At 47.4% G+C, this 25,532-nt stretch overlaps 1 protein-coding gene across 3 annotated transcripts in view; it reads left to right on the top strand.

Moving 5' to 3' along the window:
* Positions 1-25,532, top strand: part of ARHGEF18 (Rho/Rac guanine nucleotide exchange factor 18) — a 326,699-nt gene that overhangs the window by 275,386 nt on the left and 25,781 nt on the right. For all 3 annotated transcript variants that reach the window (XM_063916323.1, XM_063916329.1, XM_063916333.1), the window contains 3 exons: positions 699-746; positions 2,898-3,362; positions 10,531-10,849. In XM_063916323.1, coding sequence (XP_063772393.1) covers positions 699-746; positions 2,898-3,362; positions 10,531-10,849 — 832 coding nt within the window. The remainder of the gene's footprint in view (positions 1-698; positions 747-2,897; positions 3,363-10,530; positions 10,850-25,532) is intronic.

The raw sequence follows: 25,532 nt of genomic DNA on the forward strand, positions 1-25,532 counted from the left end.
TTGCCTACACACATGAGCTATCGATTTTGTGATCTGTCGTCCCAAACCAAAATTCTCGGCCACAATCTCCCGATATCAAGCAGTGTGTGTGCATTCTCAATAACCTGCCCGTATTTCCTATGTTTTCCTGCCCCTATGTCATCCGCCTTGTGGTTGCAAATGCCGTGTGATGTGGCAGAAAATTGGTAAATTGATTTCCCGAAAAATCATCCAGGCCGACCAAAAAAAATCTTAGTGTGTACCTAGCTTTATTCCTTAGTACCCAGACTCCTTCAGCACCCACTATACCCCACGCTCTCTTCAGTGTCCTCCATGGCATCAGAGGGACCTCTTTAGCAGGTAAGAGCAAGAGTCTTGCTTAGCAATTAAGTCACTGAATCCTCCAATATCCCGTAAAAAGTAATCTGCATATAGGTTTCCAGTACTTAGTGCAATAATGATTAGTAACAAAGTCATTCTGCCACCTTTGCTTATGTATTGGACAATGATTGAGAAATGAACAGCAGCATACTGTCTAAAAGAGAGGGCACCAGAAAATGACATGAATATAGCTTTTGTGTTTTTTATTAGACCTCTTGGGACACGGCAAGCAGGGATGATTAATATTTACTTTGTAACCTAATTTGTACCTAAGTGCAGCTACTTTATAATATTGTTTTTATTCAGTTTTATCTTCTCACTGTACTTTTTCTTTGCAGCTCATTTTCAAGATGCAGACGTTATTACAGCTGCTTTATAGTCTACAGGCAAGTGACATTTATTATAGCAAATATTTTAACATCATCTGGCAAACAAGCAACTGAACTTTCATTGCATAATTCTGAGTGTAGATTGAGGATCTGATTCAGAGGTGAACGCTATACTGATGTTTGCGCAGTTGACCAGTTTTTCTCTTTTGTACTTGGCATGTGTCATGACTGATAACTGAGGGAGGTTGCAGTGAGAATTTGGAAACAGTGCGAGTGACAGTCAGTGTGGGTTTATGGGAGCTAACAGAGGTGGCTATTCAAATGCAGGCGCGTTGCAAGTGTTATATAGGCATGCCGCAGACAAAAACTGTATTTGTGTATGCAGTTGCAATGGACCCGGCAGTTTACTTCCGACTGACATTCTGAGCAACCATAGGGCTGCGAAACAGTTCAATGGTGCGATTAATGTGTGAACGATGTATCGGATGCAATGGATATAGCCGGCAGGTGTCTATACACATTCCAGCGGCTGCAGCTTTAACGTATACAGATATAGCCATGTTCAACAAGCCCACCCATCGCGGCTAGACACGTCTGCACCTAGGCGTAACGAGCTGCAGCATGTGCCGCTCCCATTCATGCGAATGGGGCGCGTGTGCATCTAAGATGCGCCCGCACCCCAGAATTGCACGCGGTTGCGCCTAACAAGGCGCAATCTCAGCAAGATGTAGCCGCGATGAGCATGGCTACATCTGTAGTTGCGTCCAAAAACACAGTTGTGCCGGGATATGCACCCACCTCTGAATCAGGCCCTGCGTTGCTGTCTTTGCTTGAAACCTATGAGAAAATATTTTGATATCTTTCATATTTTGTTCTCTTATTTATGCATAATTTATTTTCAGAAAACATTTAATTTACTGTTTTATCTTTAATATTATGTTTACTTATTATGTATCTCTTCAACTTCTGAAAACAAAACACCAGCCACTTGTAGGTAAACTAGTAGTTTTGGTCCGGTCATACAATGAGACAGGGTCTGTCCCACCCTTTATACTTAAATACTTGTCAATATATGTCCATACAGGCCTGTGTATTTTCTGCCAGAATAATGTTTTTATTAGCGATTGTCGCACTTAAGCAAAACATCTGTTATATGACTTAATGTTGACTGAATCTGCCCACTTACTCTGTACCTAGTAGGAAGGCTGAAGCCAGTATACATGTATCATGCATTCGTAAAAAAAAAGTTACATTAAATGGCTTCATGCTGAAATAATGGCTTGGAATCTGTTCTTGTGTCTGTGCTTATAGTAGGTCTAGCTGGTTACGTTTATGTGAGTTCACAATACCGACGCCAGAATCCCGGCATCTGAAAATCCCGATGGTTGGCATGCCGACCAACAGGGACTATTCCCACTCGTGGGTGTCTACGGCACCCATAGAGTGGGAATATAACCTGTAGCGAGCCCACAAGGGGCTTCGTTCCGCACGCCCCCTTGCCGGCCATCCGACAGCTGGGATCCCACCTTCTGTATTGTGACAGGCAGTCTCCTGACCGCCGGTCACACATACCCAACGCAGTCTAGCATATGCATCCCAGACACTGTTAAGGAAATAAATTCATGAAGGCTACTTTTATGCCTTTATGTTAAGTCTAACAGCTGCTCCAGACAGATAAACACTAATAATCTTGTGTTCAGAAATTAAAGTAAAAGGTTTTACTGTATGTTTACATTCCTTATATTTTGACAGTTGTGTAGTATCTAATTAAAGCCTTATGCTAGGCATACATCGTTAGACATTTCCTCTGACAGCCTGCAACCATCAGATATCTCAGTGTATGGCTATGATATCTGGGCTCCATCCCTGTGAAGGAACAGGGGAAATGTCAGGTGGTCAGCCGCAGCAGCGCATTCACTGCCCAATGTGGCCAACCAATGATTCGATCAGTTGGGCATGTTGGGAGATTTGTCAACACCCAACTGTCTGCGCTGATTGGTCACTGCAATACACTATGCTATTAACAGGACGCTCTGCCTATAATCTGCGGAGGGTCGATAATTGCATAACGTATGCCCAGATTATATCATACTGATACATGCATGTGCAACTTCTGTCCTGCTCCGTTAAATATATTCTGTATATCTCCAACCAAGCAACAGTAATCAAATCTAATAAACTGTTTATATTGAACTCTGATCTTACCAGGCCATGATCGCTCAACAAGACAGCTACTTAGAGACACAAAAAGAACGTGAGAAGCAGTTCAGGCAGCAGTCCTCTAAGGGTAATTGGCTTCTGGAGCAGGAGAAGCAACGAAATTTTGAGAAGCAGCGTGAGGAGCTGGGTAATGTACAGAAGCTGCAGGACCAACTAAAACATGAACGTCAACGGTGGGAACGTGAGAGGAGCAGGCGGCAAAAAGATATGGAGTCAACGGATATGAAGCTGCGGCAGAGAGAGGAGGCTTCTCGTCTTGAAAAAGAGAAGTTAGAACAGGAACGGTTAGATCTTGAAGCACAGAAAGAGGCCTATCAACATGATTTGGAGAGGTTGCGTGAGGCACAGAGAGCAGTGGAGAAAGACAGAGAGCGTCTGGAGCAGTTGAGGAAAATAAAGAGATCAAATGTCAGTGCTGGAACATTTTCACCTGACATGGTGCAGATAACATTGGTATGCCTATTTTATTATAATACTAAATATCTTCTGTCTATCAAAAAATGTCCACTTTCTCTGACGTCCTAGTGGATGCTGGGAACTCCGTAAGGACCATGGGGAATAGCGGCTCCGCAGGAGACTGGGCACAAAAAGTAAAAGCTTTAGACTAGCTGGTGTGCACTGGCTCCTCCCCCTATGACCCTCCTCCAAGCTTCAGTTAGATTTTTGTGCCCGAACGAGAAGGGTGCAAGCTAGGTGGCTCTCCTGAGCTGCTTAGAAGTAAAAGTTTAAATAGGTTTTTTATTTTCAGTGAGTCCTGCTGGCAACAGGCTCACTGCATCGTGGGACTAAGGGGAGAAGAAGCGAACTCACCTGACTGCAGAGTGGATTGGGCTTCTTGGCTACTGGACATTAGCTCCAGAGGGACGATCACAGGTTCAGCCTGGATGGGTCCCGGAGCCGCGCCGCCGGCCCCCTTACAGAGCCAGAAGAGCGAAGAGGTCCGGAGAAAGCGGCGGCAGAAGACGTTCCTGTCTTCAAATAAGGTAGCGCACAGCACTGCAGCTGTGCGCCATTGCTCTCAGCACACTTCACACTCCGGTCACTGAGGGTGCAGGGCGCTGGGGGGGAGCGCCCTGAGACGCAATAAAAACGATATAAAAACCTTATATGGCTAAAAAAAAAATGCATCACATATAGCTCCTGGGCTATATGGATGCATTTATCCCCTGCCAGTTTCCTGAAAAAAGCGGGAGAAAAGGCCGCCGTGAAGGGGGCGGAGCCTTTCTCCTCAGCACACAAGCGCCATTTTCTTTTACAGCTCCGCTGGAAGGACGGCTCCCTGACTCTCCCCTGCAGACTACACTACAGAAACAGGGTAAAACAAGAGAGGGGGGGCACTATTGGCAGCTAATATATAATACAGCAGCTATAAAGGGAGTAACACTTATATAAGGTTATCCCTGTATATATATAGCGCTCTGGTGTGTGCTGGCAAACTCTCCCTCTGTCTCCCCAAAGGGCTAGTGGGGTCCTGTCCTCTATCAGAGCATTCCCTGTGTGTGTGCTGGGTGTCGGTACGATTGTGTCGACATGTATGAGGAGGAAAATGATGTGGAAGCAGAGCAATTGCCTGTGTTAGTGATGTCACCCCCTAGGGAGTCGACACCTGACTGGATGGTAGTAATTAAAGAATTACGTGACAATGTCAGCACTTTGCAAAAAACTGTTGACGACATGAGACAGCCGACAAATCAATTAGTGCCTGTTCAGGCGTCTCAGACACCGTCAGGGGCGCTAAAACGCCCGTTACCTCAGATGGTCGACACAGACCCTGACACGGATACTGAATCCAGTGTCGACGGTGACGAGACAAACGTAATGTCCAGTAGGGCCACACGTTACATGATCACGGCAATGAAGGAGGCATTGAACATTTCTGACACTACAAGTACCACAAAAAAGGGTATTATGTGGGGTGTGAAAAAACTACCAGTAGTTTTTCCTGAGTCAGATGAATTAAATGAGGTGTGTGATAAAGCGTGGGTTTTCCCCGATAAAAAACTGCTGATTTCTAATAAATTATTGGCACTATACCCTTTCCCGCCAGAGGTTAGGGCACGTTGGGAAACACCCCCTAGGGTAGATAAGGCGCTCACACGCTTATCAAAACAAGTGGCGTTACCGTCTCCTGATACGGCCGCTCTAAAGGAACCAGCTGATAGAAGGCTGGAAAATATCTTAAAAGGTATATACACACATACCGGTGTTATACTGCGACCAGCGATCGCCTCAGCCTGGAGGTGCAGCGCTGGAGTGGCTTGGTCGGATTCCCTGACTGAAAATATTGATACCCTGGATAGGGACAGTATATTATTAACTATAGAGCATTTAAAGGATGCATTACTATATATGCGAGATGCACAGAGGGATATTTGCACCCTGGCATCTAGAGTAAGTGCGATGTCCATTTCTGCCAGAAGAACGTTATGGACGCGACAGTGGTCAGGTGATGCGGATTCCAAACGACATATGGAAGTATTGCCGTATAAAGGGGAGGAGTTATTTGGGGTCGGTCTATCGGACCTGGTGGCCACGGCAACGGCTGGAAAATCCACCTTTTTACCCCAGGTCACCTCTCAGCAGAAAAAGACACCGTCTTTTCAAACCCAGTCCTTTCGTCCCTATAAGGGCAAGAGGAAGGCATGGTGGGAGGCCGTCTCAAGAATTTCAGCGCGCAGTGGGCTCACTCGCAAGTGGACCCCTGGATCCTGCAGGTAGTATCACAGGGGTACAAATTGGAATTCGAGACGTCTCCCCCTCGCCGGTTCCTGAAGTCTGCTCTACCAACGTCTCCCTCCGACAGGGAGGCAGTATTGGAAGCTATTCACAAGCTGTATTCCCAGCAGGTGATAATCAAGGTACCCCTCCTACAACAGGGAAAGGGGTATTATTCCACGCTGTTTGTGGTACCGAAGCCGGACGGCTCGGTGAGACCAATTTTAAATCTAAAATCTTTGAACACTTACATAAAAAGGTTCAAATTCAAGATGGAGTCACTCAGAGCAGTGATAGCGAACCTGGAAGAAGGGGACTATATGGTATCTCTAGACATCAAGGATGCTTATCTCCATGTCCCAATCTACCCTTCTCACCAAGGGTACCTCAGGTTTGTGATACAAAACTGTCATTATCAGTTTCAGACGCTGCCGTTTGGATTGTCCACGGCACCACGGGTCTTTACCAAGGTAATGGCCGAAATGATGATTCTTCTTCGAAGAAAAGGCGTATTAATTATCCCTTACTTGGACGATCTCCTGATAAGGGCAAGGTCCAGGGAACAGTTAGAGGTCGGAGTAGCACTATCTCAGGTAGTGCTACGTCAGCACGGGTGGATTCTAAATATCCCAAAATCACAGCTGATTCCAACAACACGTCTACTGTTCCTAGGGATGATTCTGGACACAGTCCAGAAAAAGGTGTTTCTCCCGGAGGAGAAGGCCAGGGAGTTATCCGAGCTAGTCAGGAACCTCCTAAAACCAGGACAAGTGTCAGTGCATCAGTGCACGAGAGTCCTGGGAAAAATGGGCTTCTTACGAAGCGATTCCATTCGGAAGATTCCATGCAAGAACTTTTCAGTGGGATCTGCTGGACAAATGGTCCGGATCGCATCTTCAGATGCATCAGCGGATAACCCTATCTCCAAGGACAAGGTTATCTCTCCTGTGGTGGTTACAGAAGGCTTATCTTCTAGAGGGCCGCAGATTCGGCATTCAGGATTGGATGCTGGTAACCACGGATGCCAGCCTGAGAGGCTGGGGAGCAGTCACACAGGGAAGAAATTTCCAGGGCTTGTGGTCAAGCATGGAAACGTCTCTTCACATAAATATCCTAGAGCTAAGGGTCATTTACAATGCCCTACGTCAAGCAAGGCCTCTGCTTCAGGGTCAACCGGTATTGATCCAGTCGGACAACATCACGGCTGTCGCCCACGTAAACAGACAGGGCGGCACAAGAAGCAGGAGGGCAATGGCAGAAGCTGCAAGGATTCACCGCTGGGCGGAAAATCATGTGATAGCACTGTCAGCAGTGTTCATTCCGGGAGTGGACAACTGGGAAGCAGACTTCCTCAGCAGACACGACCTCCACCCGGGGGAGTGGGGACTTCATCCAGAAGTCTTCCAAGTGATTGTAAACCGTTGGGAAAAACCAAAGGTGGACATGATGGCGTCCCGTCTCAACAAGAAACTGGACAGATATTGCGCCAGGTCAAGGGACCCTCAGGCAATAGCGGTGGACGCTCTGGTAACTCCGTGGGTTTTCCAGTCGGTATATGTGTTCCCTCCTCTTCCTCTCATACCAAAAGTACTGAGAATCATAAGAAGGAGAGGAGTAAGAACGATACTCGTGGCTCCGGATTGGCCAAGAAGAACTTGGTACCCGGAGCTGCAAGAGATGCTCACGGAGGACCCGTGGCCTCTACCTCTAAGGAAGGACCTGCTCCAGCAGGGACCTTGTCTGTTCCAAGACTTACCGCGGCTGCGTTTGACGGCATGGCGGTTGAACGCCGGATCCTGAAGGAAAAAGGCATTCCAGATGAAGTCATCCCTACCCTGATCAAGGCCAGGAAGGATGTAACTGCAAAACATTATCATCGCATTTGGCGAAAATATGTTGCGTGGTGTGAGGCCAAGAAGGCCCCTACGGAGGAATTTCAACTGGGTCGTTTCCTACATTTCCTGCAAGCAGGATTGTCTATGGGCCTAAAATTAGGATCCATTAAGGTTCAAATTTCGGCCCTGTCGATCTTCTTCCAGAAAGAACTGGCTTCAGTGCCTGAAGTTCAGACGTTTGTCAAAGGGGTACTGCATATACAGCCTCCTTTTGTGCCTCCAGTGGCACCTTGGGATCTCAATGTAGTTTTAGGGTTCCTAAAATCACATTGGTTTGAACCACTTGCCACAGTGGATTTGAAATATCTCACATGGAAAGTGGTAATGCTGTTGGCCCTGGCTTCAGCCAGGCGCGTATCAGAATTGGCGGCTTTATCCTATAAAAGCCCTTACCTGATATTTCATTCGGATAGGGCGGAATTGAGGACTCGTCCTCAATTTCTCCCTAAGGTGGTTTCAGCGTTTCACATGACTCAACCTATTGTAGTACCTGTGGCTACTAAGGACTTGGAGGACTCCAAGTTGCTGGACGTAGTCAGGGCCCTGAAAATATATGTTTCCAGGACGGCTGGAGTCAGAAAATCTGACTCGCTGTTTATACTGTATGCACCCAACAAGCTGGGTGCTCCTGCTTCTAAGCAGACGATTGCTCGTTGGATTTGTAGTACAATTCAACTTGCACATTCTGTGGCAGGCCTGCCACAGCCAAAATCTGTTAAAGCCCATTTCACAAGGAAGGTGGGCTCATCTTGGGCGGCTGCCCGAGGGGTCTCGGCTTTACAACTCTGCCGAGCAGCTACTTGGTCAGGGGCAAACACGTTTGCTAAATTCTACAAATTTGATACCCTGGCTGAGGAGGACCTGGAGTTCTCTCATTCGGTGCTGCAGAGTCATCCGCACTCTCCCGCCCGTTTGGGAGCTTTGGTATAATCCCCATGGTCCTTACGGAGTTCCCAGCATCCACTAGGACGTCAGAGAAAATAAGAATTTACTTACCGATAATTCTATTTCTCGTAGTCCGTAGTGGATGCTGGGCACCCATCCCAAGTGCGGATTGTCTGCAATACTTGTATATAGTTATTGTTACAAACAAATCGGGTTGTTTATTGTTGTGAGCCATCTTTTCAGAGGCTCCTACGGTTATCATACTGTTAACTGGGTTCAGATCACGAGTTGTACGGTGTGATTGGTGTGGCTGGTATGAGTCTTACCCGGGATTCAAGATCCTTCCTTATTATGTACGCTCGTCCGGGCACAGTATCTTAACTGAGGCTTGGAGGAGGGTCATAGGGGGAGGAGCCAGTGCACACCAGCTAGTCTAAAGCTTTTACTTTTTGTGCCCAGTCTCCTGCGGAGCCGCTATTCCCCATGGTCCTTACGGAGTTCCCAGCATCCACTACGGACTACGAGAAATAGAATTATCGGTAAGTAAATTCTTATTTTATGTATTTTTCAAAACACAAAGATAAATTGCTTTCAAGTATGGCTGTGAACAAAAAATGTTGGAAACAGAACAATCCGTGGCCTCGCTGCATTCAGCTTCATACTGTACTTTCTGCAATCTTCTATGCTGTATAACATTTATTGTTCATTCACTTCTGCTCTCAATCCACACACTGTACAGCTTAATACCCCAAATAATATATGTATTACTGGCTTTCCTGTGACAATTTATTATTTATAAGATTCTAGAATTGGTCCTCAGCTGCGTGCAAGCAGCACTCTTTACATAGTACACAGTAGTGTAGAACAGTTAGAGATTACACAATGAGTAAAGTACATGTGGAGAATGGAGAGAGATGTGGCAGAGCCAGAAGAAAAAAAGCAATGGGTGTGAGAATCAGGGCAGCGATACTGAACACAGAAACTTAAATTCTAGTTAGAAAAAGCATATCAAAGGGATAGAAGGCAGAATGGAGACTGTTTGAGGAAGTGTGAGATGTAGTCAGAGAGGAATAGCTGAAGGCTTTGTAAAGAACGGTAAGGCTGGATTCTGTAGGCAAAAGTAAAGTGGTGAGAGAAATAATAAGTACAGCAGCGGCCGGTGAAAGAGAAGTAGTTGAAAATTTAGATTAAGTCAAGACAGGCATAAACAAGTGAATTAGGGTTTTTTGATGCATTCAGTGTGAAAAAGGGTCCGATCCCGGAGTTGTTACTTAAGGCCACTGATTCCCAGACTGCACTGCTGATCCTCCGACCAGATTCACAGATCAGCGGCCATCAGTTACTCGTGAACCGTTAGGGAAACTGGCAGAATAAGCATGGTAAAATTCTCTGATTTGCTGTCCCGATTGTTTTCAGTCAGGATTAGGGAACATGTTTAATATTCCCATTTCCCAATCCGGCCGTTGGGGGATCAGCAAATAGTGACAATATGGTGTTGCTGAATGAGGTCATGGGATCCATATGACAGTTTGACAGTCAGTCGGTCAACATGATCAAAAGGTCGATCTGTTCAAATGATCGACATGGCAATGGTCGATATAGCATATAGTGTTTTGTTCTGTTCAAATGATCGACATGGCAATGGTCGACATAGCATATAGTGTTTTGTTTTCATTTTGGGACTTTTTCATACTTTACCACTCACAAGGACTATAATATAGAACGGTAACATGTGTCTAGAGGAGCACATGTGCTCAAATCTACAAATTGACACCAAAAAACCCTAAAAAACTCATGTCAACCTTTTCATGTTTCAGCCATTACCATGTCATCCTTTTGCTTCTGGCGACCTTTTGGGGTTGACCTATACACTGTCGATCATCTAATTGAGTACCTACTATACCACACCCAGGGGCCTTTAGATGAACGTTTTAAGATTGCTACAGGGAGTAAAGAAAAGGGTAAACATGAGTATGACAACAAGGTATGGGACTTGAGGGGCAGGTGGAGTCAGGAGTATATTGAGAAGATGCGTTTGGAAAGGCAGGAGGTAAAATATGAGGACACTATCATGGAGTCTTTGAATAGTAGAAGAGACATATCTTTATAGCACTTTTGTTTTCCAGGGTGTTGCACATTCTGAAAGTTTTAATGGAGAAGGAACTAGTCAGCTTGTCATGAAGCCTTCAGCCAAATCCAGTGCATCTGTGTCTACAGCGGACTACTTGGAGAGGCCTGAAGTTACACGCCGTGATAGTAGCTCTACAGATATAAGACCAACTTTTAAAAATGATGTGCCTATTCATTTATTAAGTGCCACTAACCAGATCCAGAAGCAGGCGTTACTAACAAAGCAGCAGATTCCCACCAAACTGGCAGCATTGACTAAAAGCGGCAGGGAAAAAACTGGCAGAGGAAAAGCTTCACATCGGACTGATAGTTCAGGTCAGCACACTGAAAACATGCTTCTGTTATTCCTGCTAATGCAGCATTGCTAATTGTTTATCATATTTTAATGCTTATTTCTCTTACGTCCTAGAGGATGCTGGGGTCCTTTTTAGTACCATGGGGTATAGACTGTTCTGCAGGAGCCTTCGGCACTTTAAGACTTTTCAACAGTGTGAATTGGCTCCTCCCTCTATGCCCCTCCTCCAGACCTCAGTTTAGAAAATGTGCCCAGGAGACTGGATGCACACTAGTGGAGCTCTACAGAGCTTTGCTGGAAAAAGACTTTCTTATGTTTTTTATTTTACAGGGAAGCTGCTGGATACAGCTTCCCTGCTTCGTGGGACTTAGAGGGGGAAGTGGGAACCAACTTCTCAATTAGTTAATGGTTCTGCCTCCGCTGACAGGACACCATTAGCTCATGAAGGGTACTGAACACAGCCCAAGCCTGGCCAGCGTTCACTCCCACAGCACTGCCGCCACCCCCTAACAGAGCCAGAAGTCAGAAGGCAGGTGAGTATATTACCGGAGTCCTGCAGAGAGGGGATCCTCCGGTCATCGTTGGCGGCATACGGGTACAGCGGCGGGACGCTGCGTCTCATGTCTCTCAGCTCAAGGGTGCAGAGCGCGGGGGGGGGGGGGGGCGCGCTCTGAGGGCGTGTTTTAAAACCTTACTCTCACTGACAAAAAGGGTACGTACATGTACAGCCGCTGATGTGCCATCCCCAGCCAGTATAAATATTACACTGCTGAGGCTGAAGGGCGGGAGAACACTCACTGGGTGCCATTTTCTCCTGCAGAAACTCCAGTGTGAAGCTCCTGAACGCTGTTTCTCCTCATGACAACGCTGATACAAGTACAGGGTGTTCTAGAAGGGGCAGAGAGTGTTCATTATAATTAGGTCTGTGGGCCTATTATTGGTATAAGCGCTGTAAGTGGGTAATATTTCCACAATTCACAATAAGGCGCAGTGTGTGGACTGGTAAATCCCTCTGTGTCTCTCTGACAGACTTTAGTGTGGGTCTGTCCCAATAGCTCCCCTGTGTGATAGGGGGGGGGGGGGGGGGGGGGGTGTATATACAAGTGTGTAACATGTCAGACATTGGGGAGGGTTCTTCCCAGGAAGAACCCATTTTAGATGCACAAGTGGGTAATGTGGTGGCCCTTCCCTCGCAGAAGGAGCCAGAGTGGGTGAGAATGTTGCAAAAGAATATGTCAATGCTTGCAAAGAAATTCTCTGAGTCTGAACAACAGAATAAATATTGGAGACAATATTGGAGGATGCACTGTTTACTGACCCCTCCATATCATCCACTCTGGTCCCATCCAGTTCCCAGAAAAGGTCTCTGGCCCAGATAATGCAAGGGGACACAGACACAGATTCCGACTCTGACGTCGACACTGGGGATTTGAGAGGGGTAGACCCCAAAGTAGCCAAAAGCATACAGTGTATGATAGTTGCTATAAAGGAAGTGTTGGAGTTTCCTGAAACAACACTGGTCCCAGAGGAAAAGGATTATTTAAAATTAAATAAAAAGCAGGTTGTGACTTTTCCTCCTTCAAAGGATTTGAATGCGTTCTTTGAAGAATCCTGGGCTAACCCTGAGAAGAAATGTACCCTTCCCAGAAGGATACGTGTAGCGTACCCTTTCCCTGAGGAAGACAGGCACAAATGGGAGACACCCCCAATGATAGACACCTTAGTTTCTCGGCTGTCTAAGAAAATAGTTTTGCCTGCCCCTGGTTCAGCCTCCTGAAAAGATCCAGCTGACCGTAATTTAGAAACAACCTTAAAATCCATATATACGGCTAACGGAACGGTGCTCAGGCCCACCATTGCTTGTGCGTGGGTAGGTAACGCTGTGGAAATATGGTCTGACAACTTGCTTGTTAACATAGACACAGTTGACAGGGATGAAATAGTCCTAACTCTCGGCCATATCAAAGATGCTGCAGGTTACTTAGTTGAAGCTATGAAGGATATTGAGTTATTGAGTTCAAGATGCTCCGCTGTGGTGATTTCAGCCCGCAGGGCGCTGTAGATCCGCCAATGGAATGCTGATGCGGAATCAAAAAAGAATATTGAGGCGCTTCCTTACAATGGAGAAGCCCTCTTTGGAGACAAGCTGGATGCCATGATTTCAACAACTACATCAGGCAAGTCAGCATTTCTGCCTTCCGCAGCTGCTCCACCTAGGAAAGGATTTCATTCTCATACGATGCAATCCTTTCGGCCCAACAAGTCCAAAAAGGCAAAGGGTACCCCCTTCTTCGCAGGAAGAGGTCGAGGAAGAGGTAAAAAATCTACAACACCATCAGGCTCGCAGGAGCAGAAGTCAACAGCTACTTCTGCTAAAACCTCAGCATGACGCTGGGGCTCCCCTGCAGGAGTACGATCGGGTGGGGGCACGTCTACTGTCTTTCAGCCAGGTCTGGGTTCACTCAGATCTGGATCCTTGGGTATTGCAGATAGTATCCCAAGGGTACAAATTGGAATTTCAGGACATTCCCCCATGCCAATTTTTCAAATCAGCCTTACCAGCTTCTGTTCAGGACAGAGCAAAAGTGCTGAACGCAATACAGAAATTATGTCAAGACAACGTAATTTCGTTCGTTTCTGTGTCACAACAGGAAAAAGGGTTTTATTCAAGCCTGTTTGTAGTGCCGAAACCGGATGGCTCGTTCAGACCGATTTTAAACCTTAAGACTCTGAACCTTTATTTGAAAAGGTTCAAATTCAAGATGGTATCCCTGAGAGCGGTGATCTCCAGCTTGGAGGAAAAGGAATTTCTGGTATCGATGGACATCAAAGATGCTTATTTACATGTTGCCACCAAGGTGATGGCGGAGATGATGGTTCTTCTTTGCAAGAAAGGAGTCAGTCATCCCATACTTGGACAATCTCCTCATAAAAGTGAGATCCAGGGAGAAACTAGTGCAGAACATTGCACTTTCCCTGACTGTGCTTCAACAGCATGGTTGAATCATAAACCTTCCAAAATCACAATTGGAACCCACAATGAGGTTATCATTTCTGGGAATGATATTGGACATGGAAGCACAGAAAGTATTCCTACTGGTGGAAAAGGCTCTGGAGATCCAGAGGATGGTCAAACAAATTTTAAAACCAGCACGCGTATCGATTCATCAGTGTATCCGCCTGCTGGGGAAGATGGTAGCGGCCTACGAGGCTCTACAATTTGGCCGATTCCACGCCAGGGTGTTCCGATGGGACCTACTGGACAAGTGGTCCGGATCGCACCTACACATGCACCGGAGGATAATCCTGTCAACAAAAGCCAGAATTTCACTCTTGTGGTGGCTTCAAAGTTCTCACCTACTGGAGGGACGCAGGTTCGAGATTCAGACTTGGATCCTGGTGACCACAGATGCAAGCCTCCGAGGTTGGGGAGCAGTCACGCAAGGGGAAAGCTTCCAAGGATGATGGTCAAGTCAAGAAGTACTCCTTCACATAAACATTCTGGACTTGAGAGCTGTGTACAACAGCCTTCATTAAGCGGCACACCGTCTTCAAGGTCGTCCCATACAGATCCAGTCAGACAATGTAATGGCAGTAGCTTACATAAACCGCCAGGGCGGAACAAAAAGCAGAGCGGCAATGGCAGAGGTGACAAAGATACTCCTCTGTGCAGAAAGACATGCAAAAGCTCTGTCGGCAATTTTCCTTCCGGGAGTGGATAACTGGAAAGCAGACTTCCTCAGCAGACACTATCTCCATCCAGGAGAATGGGGCCTCCACCCAGAAGTCTTTGCAGAGGTAGCAGATCGTTGGGGCATTCCTCAAGTAGATATGATGGCACCACGCCTCAACAAGAAGCTTCAGAAATATTGTTCCAGGTCGAGAGACCCACAAGCAATAGCAGTGGATGCACTGGTGACCCAGTGGGTGTTTCAGTCGGTGTATCTGTTCCCTCCACTTCCACTAATACCAAACAAGATAATCAGAAGAACAAGGGTTCAAGCAATTCTCATTGCTCCAGACTGGCCAAGGAGGGCTTGGTATCCAGATCTTCATGAGTTATTACTGAAAGTTCCTCAGCCTCTTCCTCTTCGCGAAGACCTGCTTCAGCAGGGGCCATTTGTTTATCAAGACTTACCGCGGCTGCGTTTGATGGCATGGCTGTTGAGCGCCAGATCCTAGCCCGTAAGGGTATTCCCAATTAAGTCATTCCCACACTTATTCTGGCCAGGAAAGTGGTAACGTTCAAACATTACCATCGTTTTTGGAGAAAATATGTATCTTGGTGTGAATCCAAGAAGTCTCCTGCGGTGGAGTTTAAATTAGGACGTCTTCTCCTATTTCTACAGGCGGGTGTGGATGCTGGCTTGAGATTAGGGTCTATCAAGGTCCAAATTTCGGCCTTGTCCATTTTCTTTCAGAAACAGTTGGCTTCCCTTCCTGAGGTCCAGACGTTCGTGACGTTCTGCGCATCCAACCTCCCTTTGTTCCTCCTGCGGTGCCATGGGATCTTAATGTGGTGTTGCAGTTCCTTAAATCGGACTGGTTTGAGCCTCTACAAGAGGTAGAGTTGAAGTTTCACACTTGGAAAGTGGTCATGCTGTTGGCCTTGGCCTCAGGCAGACGAGTGTCTGAATTAGGTGCTCTGTCACACAAGAGTCCTTATTTGATTTTTCATAAAGATAGAGCTGAACTGCGGACGCGTCAGCATTTTCTTCCAAAGGTTGTGTCTTATTTCCATATCAACCAACCTGTGGTGGTGCCAGTGGCTTCTGACGCCTCAGCCGTTTCAAAAGTCCTCGGATGTCGTCAGAGCGTTGAGGACTTATGTTGCAAGAACGGCTCGGATAAGGAAAACAGAATCTTTGTTTGTCCTCTATGACCCAAACAAGATTGGGGGTCCTGCTTCTAAGCAGACTATTGCGCGCTGGATCAGAGGTACCATTCAGCACGCTTATTCCACGGCAGGATTGCCGATACAGAGTTTGGTAAAGGCCCACTCTACAAGGAAAGTGGGTTCTTCCTGGGCGGCTGCCCGTAGTATCTTGGCGTTGCAAATTTGCCGAGCAGCTACTTGGTTAGTGGCAAACACGTTTGTTAAGTTTTACAAACTTTGACACCTTGACTGCTGACACCTTGACTGCTGACACCTTGGCTGCTGACAACCTTCAATTTGGTCAGTCAGTTCTACAGGAACATTAGCACTTTCCCGCCCGTACTGGGAGCTTTGGTATATCACCATGGTACTAAAATGGACCCCAGCATCCTCTAGGACGTAAGAGAAAATAGGATTTTAATTACCTACCCGTAAATCCTTTTCTCGTAGTCCGTAGAGGATGCTGGGCGCCGGCCCAGTGCTCATTTTTCCTGCAGAATTACGTTTTATCTTTTTACACAGGTTCTCATGTGTTAAGATGTTCACAGCTGTTGCTGTTGCGTTATGCATGCACGTTAGCATGTTGAAAGCCATGTTAGGCGGTATGTTTTGTATGGTGTGAGCTGGTGTGAATCTCGCCACTAGTTTAATGTAAAGTCTTCTCTCGAAGTTGTCCGTCTCCTCGGGCACAGTTCCTATATTGAGGTCTGGAGGAGGGGCATAGAGGGAGGAGCCAGTTCACACTGTTGAAAAGTCTTAAAGTGCCGAAGGCTCCTGCGGAACCGTCTATACCCCATGGTACTAAAATGGACCCCAGCATCCTCTACGGACTACGAGAAAAGGATTTACCGGTAGGTAATTAAAATCCTATTTTCTTTGGTGTTAATAGTATTATAATGAACTGTCACTGTTGATAATGATATTTCTGGAACCTTTTGGCTATTGTGAAGTACAAAATGTATATATTGGTCCACAACTTGGCATCTGCAAACAGATATCTTAGATTGTGTGTAAAAAAAATCAAGTGACCTGTTCAAATAATTAGAAAAAAAACTTAAAGTTGAACACTCCCGTCCATACAGATGTGTCCTCTTGTATCTTTGTTACACTGCATGTGAATCCTGGCATAGCAGGAGCCGTGCGTACGGACCCTTCCGCTGCCATTGAATTAACAGTAAAGACCAGAGGGAGCGACTGAGTGCTGGCTTCCGCAGCAAGCACTGCAAGGATACAAAAGGACACATGTATTACATTATTTACAGTATTGAGGTATGCCTGGTCAATAAATGGATGTGGACACAATCTGATTGACTCACTTTGAAACATTCTCAAAAGCTAGACACATCCAAATTTGTTGAGTTTCCTAGCCATTTACAATTAATGTTGTGACCAGGCATTTCCAGCCCTTTTAAATTATATAATGTTTACGATAGTGTGTTTTATGTCAGTCACCCTTGCCACCTTGGCCTCAACAAATTGGGGTCCACAAAGCGCAAACTTTTACAACTGGAGTGACAAAACTGGTCATGTTACAATTTTTCTCTTGCGTCCTAGAGCATAGGTTCTCAAACTCGGTCCTCAGGACCCAAACACGGTGCATGTTTTGCAGGTCTCACAGAATCACAAGTGACATAATTGGGTGGTCTTCAGTATGCCGACTGACTGGATCCCGGCGCACAGTATACCGGCGCCGGCATACCGACACTTATTCTCCCTCGTGGGGGTCCACGACCCCCCTGGATGGAGAATAAAATAGTGTGGCGCAGCGAGCCCGCAAGGGGCTCATTTGCGCTCGCCACACTGTCGGTAAGCCGGCGGTCGGGCTCCCGGCGCCGGTATGCTGGTCGCCGGGAGCCCGACTGCCGGCATACCATAGTGAACCCACATAATTAACTCCACCTGTGGACCTTTTAAAATGTGTCAGAGATTAATTAATACACATGTGCACCTGCTGGGTTACCTGCAAAACATGCACTGTGTGGGGTCCTGAGGACCGAGTTTGAGAACCACTGTCCTAGAGGATGCTGGGGTCCACATTAGTACCATGGGGTATAGATGGTCCACTAGGAGCCACTGGCACTTTAAGAGTTTGAGAGTGTGGGCTGGCTCCTCCCTCTATGCCCCTTCTACCAGACTCAGTTTAGAAAATGTGCCCAGAGGAGCCGGTCACAGCTAGGGGGGCTCTACAGAGCTTCTTTAGTAAAAGTTATTTTATAGGTTTTTTTATTTTACAGGGGGGCTGCTGGCAACAGGCTCCCTGCTTTGTGGGACTAAGGGGTGGGGGGGTGGAGTAGTGTCCGCCCTGCGGGGTCTGAGCCACTATCTCCACTGACAGGACACTGAGCTCCTGAGGGGATAGAACGTTCCCCGCCACCCCCTTACAGAGCCAGAAGATTGGTGGCGAGTGAGTCACCGACCCCCTAGCAAGCGGGGAGCCGGTGTGAAGATGGCGGCAACAGGGTATGGAGAGCAGTACTAACTACGCCCCCCGGCTCAGCGGTACATAGTGCGGTGCTGTGAGGGGCGCCCTAAGCCAGCGCCTACACTGACTTCTAAGCCTGTCAGGGTCCAAGGATCTCTGCCAGCATTAATCCTCAAGCCAGTATAATCCTAGGAAGAGCGGGAAGACAACGCCATTAAGGGGGCGGAGCTTCTCAGAGCGGACCCAGCAGCGTTCAGCGCCATTTTCCAGCCTGCAGAAACGCTGTCAGTGATGTGCAGTCCCTCCCGAGCAACTTCAGCTATCTCTCACGGTACCAGGGGGTTGTAGAAAGGGGGAAAGCTGTATAAATACTGTGTAACCTATTAAGGTACTCAGTCAGTTCTGGTTTAGGGTCTCCCTATACCTGAAAAGCGCTGTGTGTGGGTTGGCTCCAATCTCTGTGTCTCTCTTGCCATTCTTGGGGGTGAAACTCTGTCTGTCCTCGTGTGTGTGTGTGTGGAGTGTCTGTGGTCTCCGTTAAGCTATGTCCAGGGACTCTGTGTCATATGCTGCAGAGGATATGTCCTTTCAGCATGATCCCATTCCATGTAATCAGGATTGCACTGTTTTACCACAGATACCAGCAAGGGAGCCTGAGTGGTTATCCTCTATCAAATCCATGATTTCTCAGATTTCTACTAGGATTGCACAGAATGAATCTGCAACTCAGGTTTTACAGACCTATATGGCAGTTTGGTCCGGTTCTGTTACCTCAGGGCCCCCCTCGGGAGGTTCCATAAACGTGCTCTTGCACAGATTATGCAGGATGACACGGATACCGACTCTGACACGGCAGACAGTGATGGGGATGTGCTCAGGGGGGCCACATCTCTTGCTAAAGGGGTGCAGTTGAAGATAGAGGCAATAAGGGATGTGTTGAATATTGCAGATACAACACCTGAGCAGGTTGAGGAGGCTTACTTCACTGACAATTAGAAAGCCTCGCTAACCTTCCCTGCGTCCAAGGAATTAAATGCTATATTTGAGAAAGCATGGGAAAACCCGGAGAAAAAAAAAATTCCAGATCCTTAGAAGGGTTCTGGTTGCTTTTCCCTTCCCTGAGGAGGATAGGAAAAAATGGGAAAACCCACCCATAGTGGACGCGTCTGTATCCAGACTCTCTAAAAAGGTGTTTTTACCTGTTCCAGGATCTACCGCCTTAAACGAGCCGGCTGTGATACTACGCTCAAATCCATATACACGGCTTCAGGGGCGATACTACGGCCTACTATTGCCTGTGCATGGATTTCCAAAGCTATAGTAAAGTGGTCAGGTACGTTACTTGAGGATTTGGATACTATGGATAAAAGTGATGTAGAATTGTTTTTACGTAACATTCAGGATTCTGCAGGATTTATGGTGGAATCCATGAAGGACCTGGGTTCAATGGCTGCAGGAATTTCTTTCATGTCTGTCTCAGCTCGTGGAGGACTGTGGCTGCGCCAGTGGTCTGCCGACGCGGCATCCAGGAGAGGTGTGGAGACCCTTTCCTACACAGGTCAGGCTCTCTTTGGGCAAGCGTTGGATGCGTGGATCTCCACGGCTACAGCGGGTAAGTCACCCTTTCTTCCCTCAGCTGTACCTGCTGTGTAGAAACCTTTTCCTTCAGCTGCATCACAGTCCTTTCGTGTTACCAAAAAAAGAAAGACCAAACTGTCCAACACCTTCTTTAGAGGAGGTTGGCGAAAATCCAAGAAACCTTCTGCTGCAGGTTCCTAGGAACAGGAACCAGCTTCTGGTACACCAAAGTCCTCAGCATGACGGTGGACAGCGCGGCCTGGAGGTAGGGCCGATGGGGGCGAGACTCAGACATTTTAGTCACGTCTGGGTTTCGTCCGGACTGGATCCCTGGGTACAAGATATTTTGTCCCAGGGGTACCGGCTGGAATTTCAAGATCTCCCTCCTCATCGGTTCTTCAAATCAGGCTTGCCAGCTTTGCCGGGGAGCCATCCAGAAGCTGGTGGAGGCACAGGTTATCGTACCTGTTCCTTCCCAGATGCAAAACAAAGGTTACTATTCAAACCTTTTCGTGGTACCGAAGCCGGATGATTCGGTCAGGCCCATTCTGAACTTAAAATCACTAAAACCCTTTCTGAGGGTGTTCAAGTTTAAGGGGGGGAATTCCTGGTATCCCTGGATATCAAGAATGCGTACCTCCACATGCCGATTTGGATGCCGCATCAAGCTTATCTCCGATTTGCACTGTTGGGCTGTCATTTTCAGTTCCAGGCCCCGCTATTCGGCCTCTTCACAGCCCCGAGGGTATTCACTAAGGTGATGGTGGAAATGATGGTTCTCCACCGCAGACAGGGGTGAACATAATTCCATATCTGGACGATCTGCTGATAAAGGCATCGTCCAAGGAGAAGCTGTTACGGTCCATAGCTCTCACGACACAGCTTTTCATGGAACATGGTTGGATCCTGATTCTTCCAAAATCACATTTGGAACCAACCAGGAGGTTGTCCTTTCTGGGAATGATCCTCGACACGGAAGTGCAGAGGGTGTTTCTTCCAGAGGAAAAAGCGTTGGTGATACAAACAATGGTCCAGGATGTTCTGAAGCCATCCCGGGTGTCGGTTCATCAGTGCATTCGCCTTCTGGAGAAGATGGTGGCCTCTTACGAGACTTTGCAGTACAGGAGGTTCCACGCTCGGTCCTTCCAACTGGATCTCCTGGACAAGTGGTCGGGATCCCATCTACACATGCACCAGAGAATACGTCTGTCGCCAAGGGCCAGGATTTCACTTCTCTGGTGGCTGCAACTACCTCACCTACTGGAGGGCCGCAGGTTCGGGATTCAGAACTGGATCCTTCTCACCACGGATGCAAGTCTCCGGGGCTGGGGCGCAGTCACTCAAGGGGAAACCTTCCAAGGAAGGTGGTCAAGTCTGGAAGCCGGCCTGCCGATAAACATTCTGGAACTAAGAGCCGTATACAACTGTCTTCTCCAAGCGACCCATCTTCTGAGAAATCAGACCATTCAGGTACAGTCGGACAACGTAACGACAGTGGCTTACATAAACCGACAAGGCGGAACGAAGAGCAGAGCTGCAATGTCAGAGGTAACAATCATCCTCTGAGCAGAAAAACACACGTTGGCGCTGTCAGCAATCTTCATTCCGGGAGTAGACAACTGGGAAGCGGACTTCCTCAGCAGACACGATCTCAGCCCGGGGGAGTGGGGTCTCCATCCGGTGGTGTTCAAGGAGGAAACAGATCATTGGGGCATACCCCAGATCGACATAATGGCCTCTCGCTCAACAAGAAGCTTTGGGGGTATTGTTCCTGGTTGAGGGACCGGCTAGCAGTGGTGGTGGACATCCTAGTGACTCAGTGGGTATTCCAGTCGGTGTACGTGTTTCCTCCACTTCCACTCATTCCAAGAGTTCTCAAACTCATAAGGAGAGCAAGAGTTCAGGCGATCCTCATTGCTCCAGACTGGCCAAGAAGGGCTTGGTACGCGGATCTTCAGGATCTACTGCTAGAAAAGCCTAGGCCTCTTCCTCTTCGGGAGGACCTGCGGCAGCAGGGGCCATTCACCTATCAAGACTTACCACGGCTACGTTAGACGGCATGGAGGTTGAACGCCAGATACTAACTCGGAAGGGCATTCCGAACAAGGTTATTCCTACCCCGATCCAGCCTAGGAAAGGAGTAACGTCAAAACATTACCATCGTATTTGGACAAAATATGTATCTTGGTGTTAGTTCAAGACGTTTCCTGCGGTGGAGTTTCACCTGGGACGTTTCCTCCTCTTCCTGCAAGCAGGTGTGGATATGGGCCTGAGGTTAGGATCCATAAAGGTCCAAATTTCAGCCCTATCCATTTTCTTCCAAAAACAGTTGGCTGTCTTCCCTGAGGTTCAGACTTTTTTGAAGGGAGTTCTGCACACCCAACCTCCCTTTGTACCGCCGACGGCGCCTTGGGATCTTAACGTGGTGTTGCAGTTCCTCCTGTCGGACTGGTTTAAACCTCTACAAGAGGTGGAGGTCAAGTTTGTTACGTGGAAGGCTGTCACTTTGTTGGCCTTAGCTTTTGCTAGACGTGTGTCGGAGTTGGGGGCTTTGTCATGTAATAGCCCATACTTGATCTTCCATGAAGATAGAGCTGAGCTTCAGACACGTCAGCAGTTCCTTCCAAAGATTGTGTCGGCATTTCATATCAACCGACCTATTGTGGTACCAATTGCGACTGACTCCTCAATTTCATCAAAGTCCTTAGATGTTGTAAGGTCTCTAAAGATCTATATGAGGAGGACTGCTCATCACAGGAAATCGGACTCTGTTTGTCCTGTATGATCCCAAGAAAATTGGGTGTCCTGCTTTTAAGCAGACAATATCTCGCTGGATCAGGTTCACTATCCAGCATGCGTATTCTACGGCTGGCTTGCCGTGTCCTATGTCTGTTAAGGCCCACTCTACTCATAAGGTGGGTTCTGCCTGGGCGGCTGCCCGGGGTGTCTCGGCATTACAACTCTGCCGAGCAGCTACTTGGTCGGGGTCGAACACGTTCGCAAAGTTTTACAAGTTCAATACTTTGGCCTCTGAGGACCTTAACTTTGGTCAGTTGGTTCTGCAGGAGCCTCCGCGCTCTCCCTCCCGTTCTGGGAGCTTTGGTACATCCCCATGGTACTAATGTGGACCCCAGCATCCTCTAGGACGTAAGAGAAAATAGGATTTTAATTACCTACCAGTAAATCCTTTTCTCGTAGTCCGTAGAGGATGCTGGGTGCCCGCCCAGTGCTTCGTGATCCTGCAGTGGTTACTTAGTTCAGTACTGCTTAGTTCTAGGTTAAGTACTGTTTTGTTACTTGGTAAGTAAGCTTGTTCAGCCGTTGCTGATGTTTCAAGCTAGTTAGCTTGGTTTGCCTTGTATGTGTGAGCTGGTATGAATCTCGCTACTATCTGTGTAAAATCCTTCTCTCGAAGATGTCCGTCTCCTCGGGCACAGTTTCTAGACTGAGTCTGGTAGGAGGGGCATAGAGGGAGAAGCCAGCCCACACTCTCAAACTCTTAAAGTGCCAGTGGCTCCTAGTGGACCCATCTATACCCCATGGTACTAATGTGGACCCCAGCATCCTCCACGGATTATGATAAAAGGATTTGCTGGTCGGTAATTAAAATCCTATTATTAGAAGTCTGTGAGAAAGAACACACAAAAAAAAGTCCCTAATGAGCAACTAACAATAACACTGACTTTCAGAGTAATTCGTCCAGGGATTCCTTACTGGACTTGGCAGAGCAGTTCCACGGAGCAGCTGACTATATGTGCAAGGCAATGCAGTATTGGTCTCCGGTAGCTCCCATGGCTTCGGCAATGGTCATTTCAACTCAGAGGGCGCTTTGGCTCTGCACTTGGGATGCAGACTCAGAATCCAAATGTTCCTTGGGAACGCAACCCTTTGGTGGGAGTGTTCGGTTTAGGCCTGAGTTGGATAGCCCAAGCTACAGGTAGAAAAGGCACCTTTCTTCCTGTGGCTGCCCTGAAACAGCGAGGTCAGTTTTTCCGGGAATTTTGCACTTCATTGCGGGTGGGTGCGTCCAATAGAGGTCAGTTTGCAAGAGGAAGGTACTTCTCAGGCAGGAGTTCAGCACCCTAGGGCAGGTTTTCTGTTGCCAACATACACATGGGAGTGAAAGCTCCAGAGAAGCATAGCACCTGATAGGGTCTCTTCCCACCCAGTCTGACCGCAGGGCGGAGAGCAGTTGCTTCAGTTCAGAAACCAGTAGAGAATCAACTTTGGACGCCTAGATGCTGAGCAGACTTTTCAGAGGTTACATCGTTGACCTCCAGGGCCTGCCACAACGCCATTTTTTCACACTGCACTTCCCCGAGATTTGGAAAAGAGAGTAGTATTAGTCCAAGCTATCAATTCTTTCTTGTCAGAAGGAGTTATTGCTTTGAATGAATCATTTTCAGATGGAATCTCTCTGATTGGTAATTCACGTATGGAATCCAACATGTGTTTGACCTCGCTGGACGTCAGGGACGCATACTGTATCTTCACGTTCCCATTTGGTCAGTTCATAACTCTCTACTCCAGTTCACAGTTGGATCGGCTCACTATCTGTTCCAGGCCCTGCCATTTGGTATAGCTGTGAGGTTTCACCATGCAAAGAAGGTATTACAGTTATACCTTACTTATTAGACTTTCTATTCATGAAGGCCGATTCGGCGTCATGGTTGCAGGTGCACCTGGATTGCACGGTAGAGTTACTTCAGGATCTCGGCAGGATCCTGAACTTTGAAAAGTCTCACCTGATATTTTGTCACCGCCTACTGTTCCTGGAGGACCTTCCAGAATTTTGTCACGACTGTACTGTTGGTACCTTGTCTGTCAATCTTGCTGTGCATGAAGTTGTTGGGCACAATGGTCTCCACCTTCAAGACCATTTAGTACGCCAGGTTCCACGTTTGAAAATTCCAGCGGGAGATTCTCTGAAATTGGACAGGGTGCACGGAGTCCCTTTCGTCTTAGCTTCTTCTGTCCATCAGCACTTTTCAGTCCCTCCATTGGTGGCTGTTTCCGATCATCTGCTCCAGGAGCGATCCTTGGTTGCTTGGGTCAATGCTTTAGGATGAAAGCTCTCACAAGTAGGGCCCCCTTCCCTCGTGCTTATTCTTTTCTTACTTAAACCATCTCCGACTTCACCAAATCCCACATTTTTCTGCCACCGTGATACTTATTTCAGTGTCATCTGCTGATGTAGCTATGTTTATTCACCCTTTTCTTGTCCTATATTGTCTTCAGCTGTAAATCATAAATAAAGGGTGATGGTAATAATTGCGACCTCATTCCCCTCATTTAGCATTCTGTGACATTACATTATCAACGGCTCCAAGGCCTTTGGTCACCATCTAAGACAGCTCTTCCAAATCAGTGTGCTCGAGCTCCAAGCAATCTTTCTGGCTTTTTTGGGTGCTCAGTCCACCCTGGCCAGCCGGTGTGGATTCAGTTGGACAACGTGGTAGTAGCATATGTAAATTATTAGGCCTTTGTTCCTGCATTCTTAAACTGTATTCATACTGGGAGTAGATAATTGGGAGGCAACTTCCTAAATAAAACCATGTTTCTCCCGGGGGAGTGGTCACTCCATCCAGAGGTCTTCCAGCAGTTGGTTCAGAGGTAGGGTCTTCGGGAGGTGCATCTCATGTCCTCTTGTCACAACTTCAAGGTTCTTTGTGAGGTCCAGGGACCCAATGGCTTTCGCTGTGGATGCCATGAAAGTTCTGTTGGATTTTTGACTGGCATATCTATTTCCCCTGATCCCAGTGTTGCCTCAGGTGCTCAAGCGGATCAAGGATCAGTGGGTAACAGTAATCCGAGAGGCTCCGCACTG

The sequence above is a fragment of the Pseudophryne corroboree genome, chromosome 1 (assembly GCF_028390025.1).
Source record: "Pseudophryne corroboree isolate aPseCor3 chromosome 1, aPseCor3.hap2, whole genome shotgun sequence".
NCBI classification, from domain to species: domain Eukaryota; kingdom Metazoa; phylum Chordata; class Amphibia; order Anura; family Myobatrachidae; genus Pseudophryne; species Pseudophryne corroboree.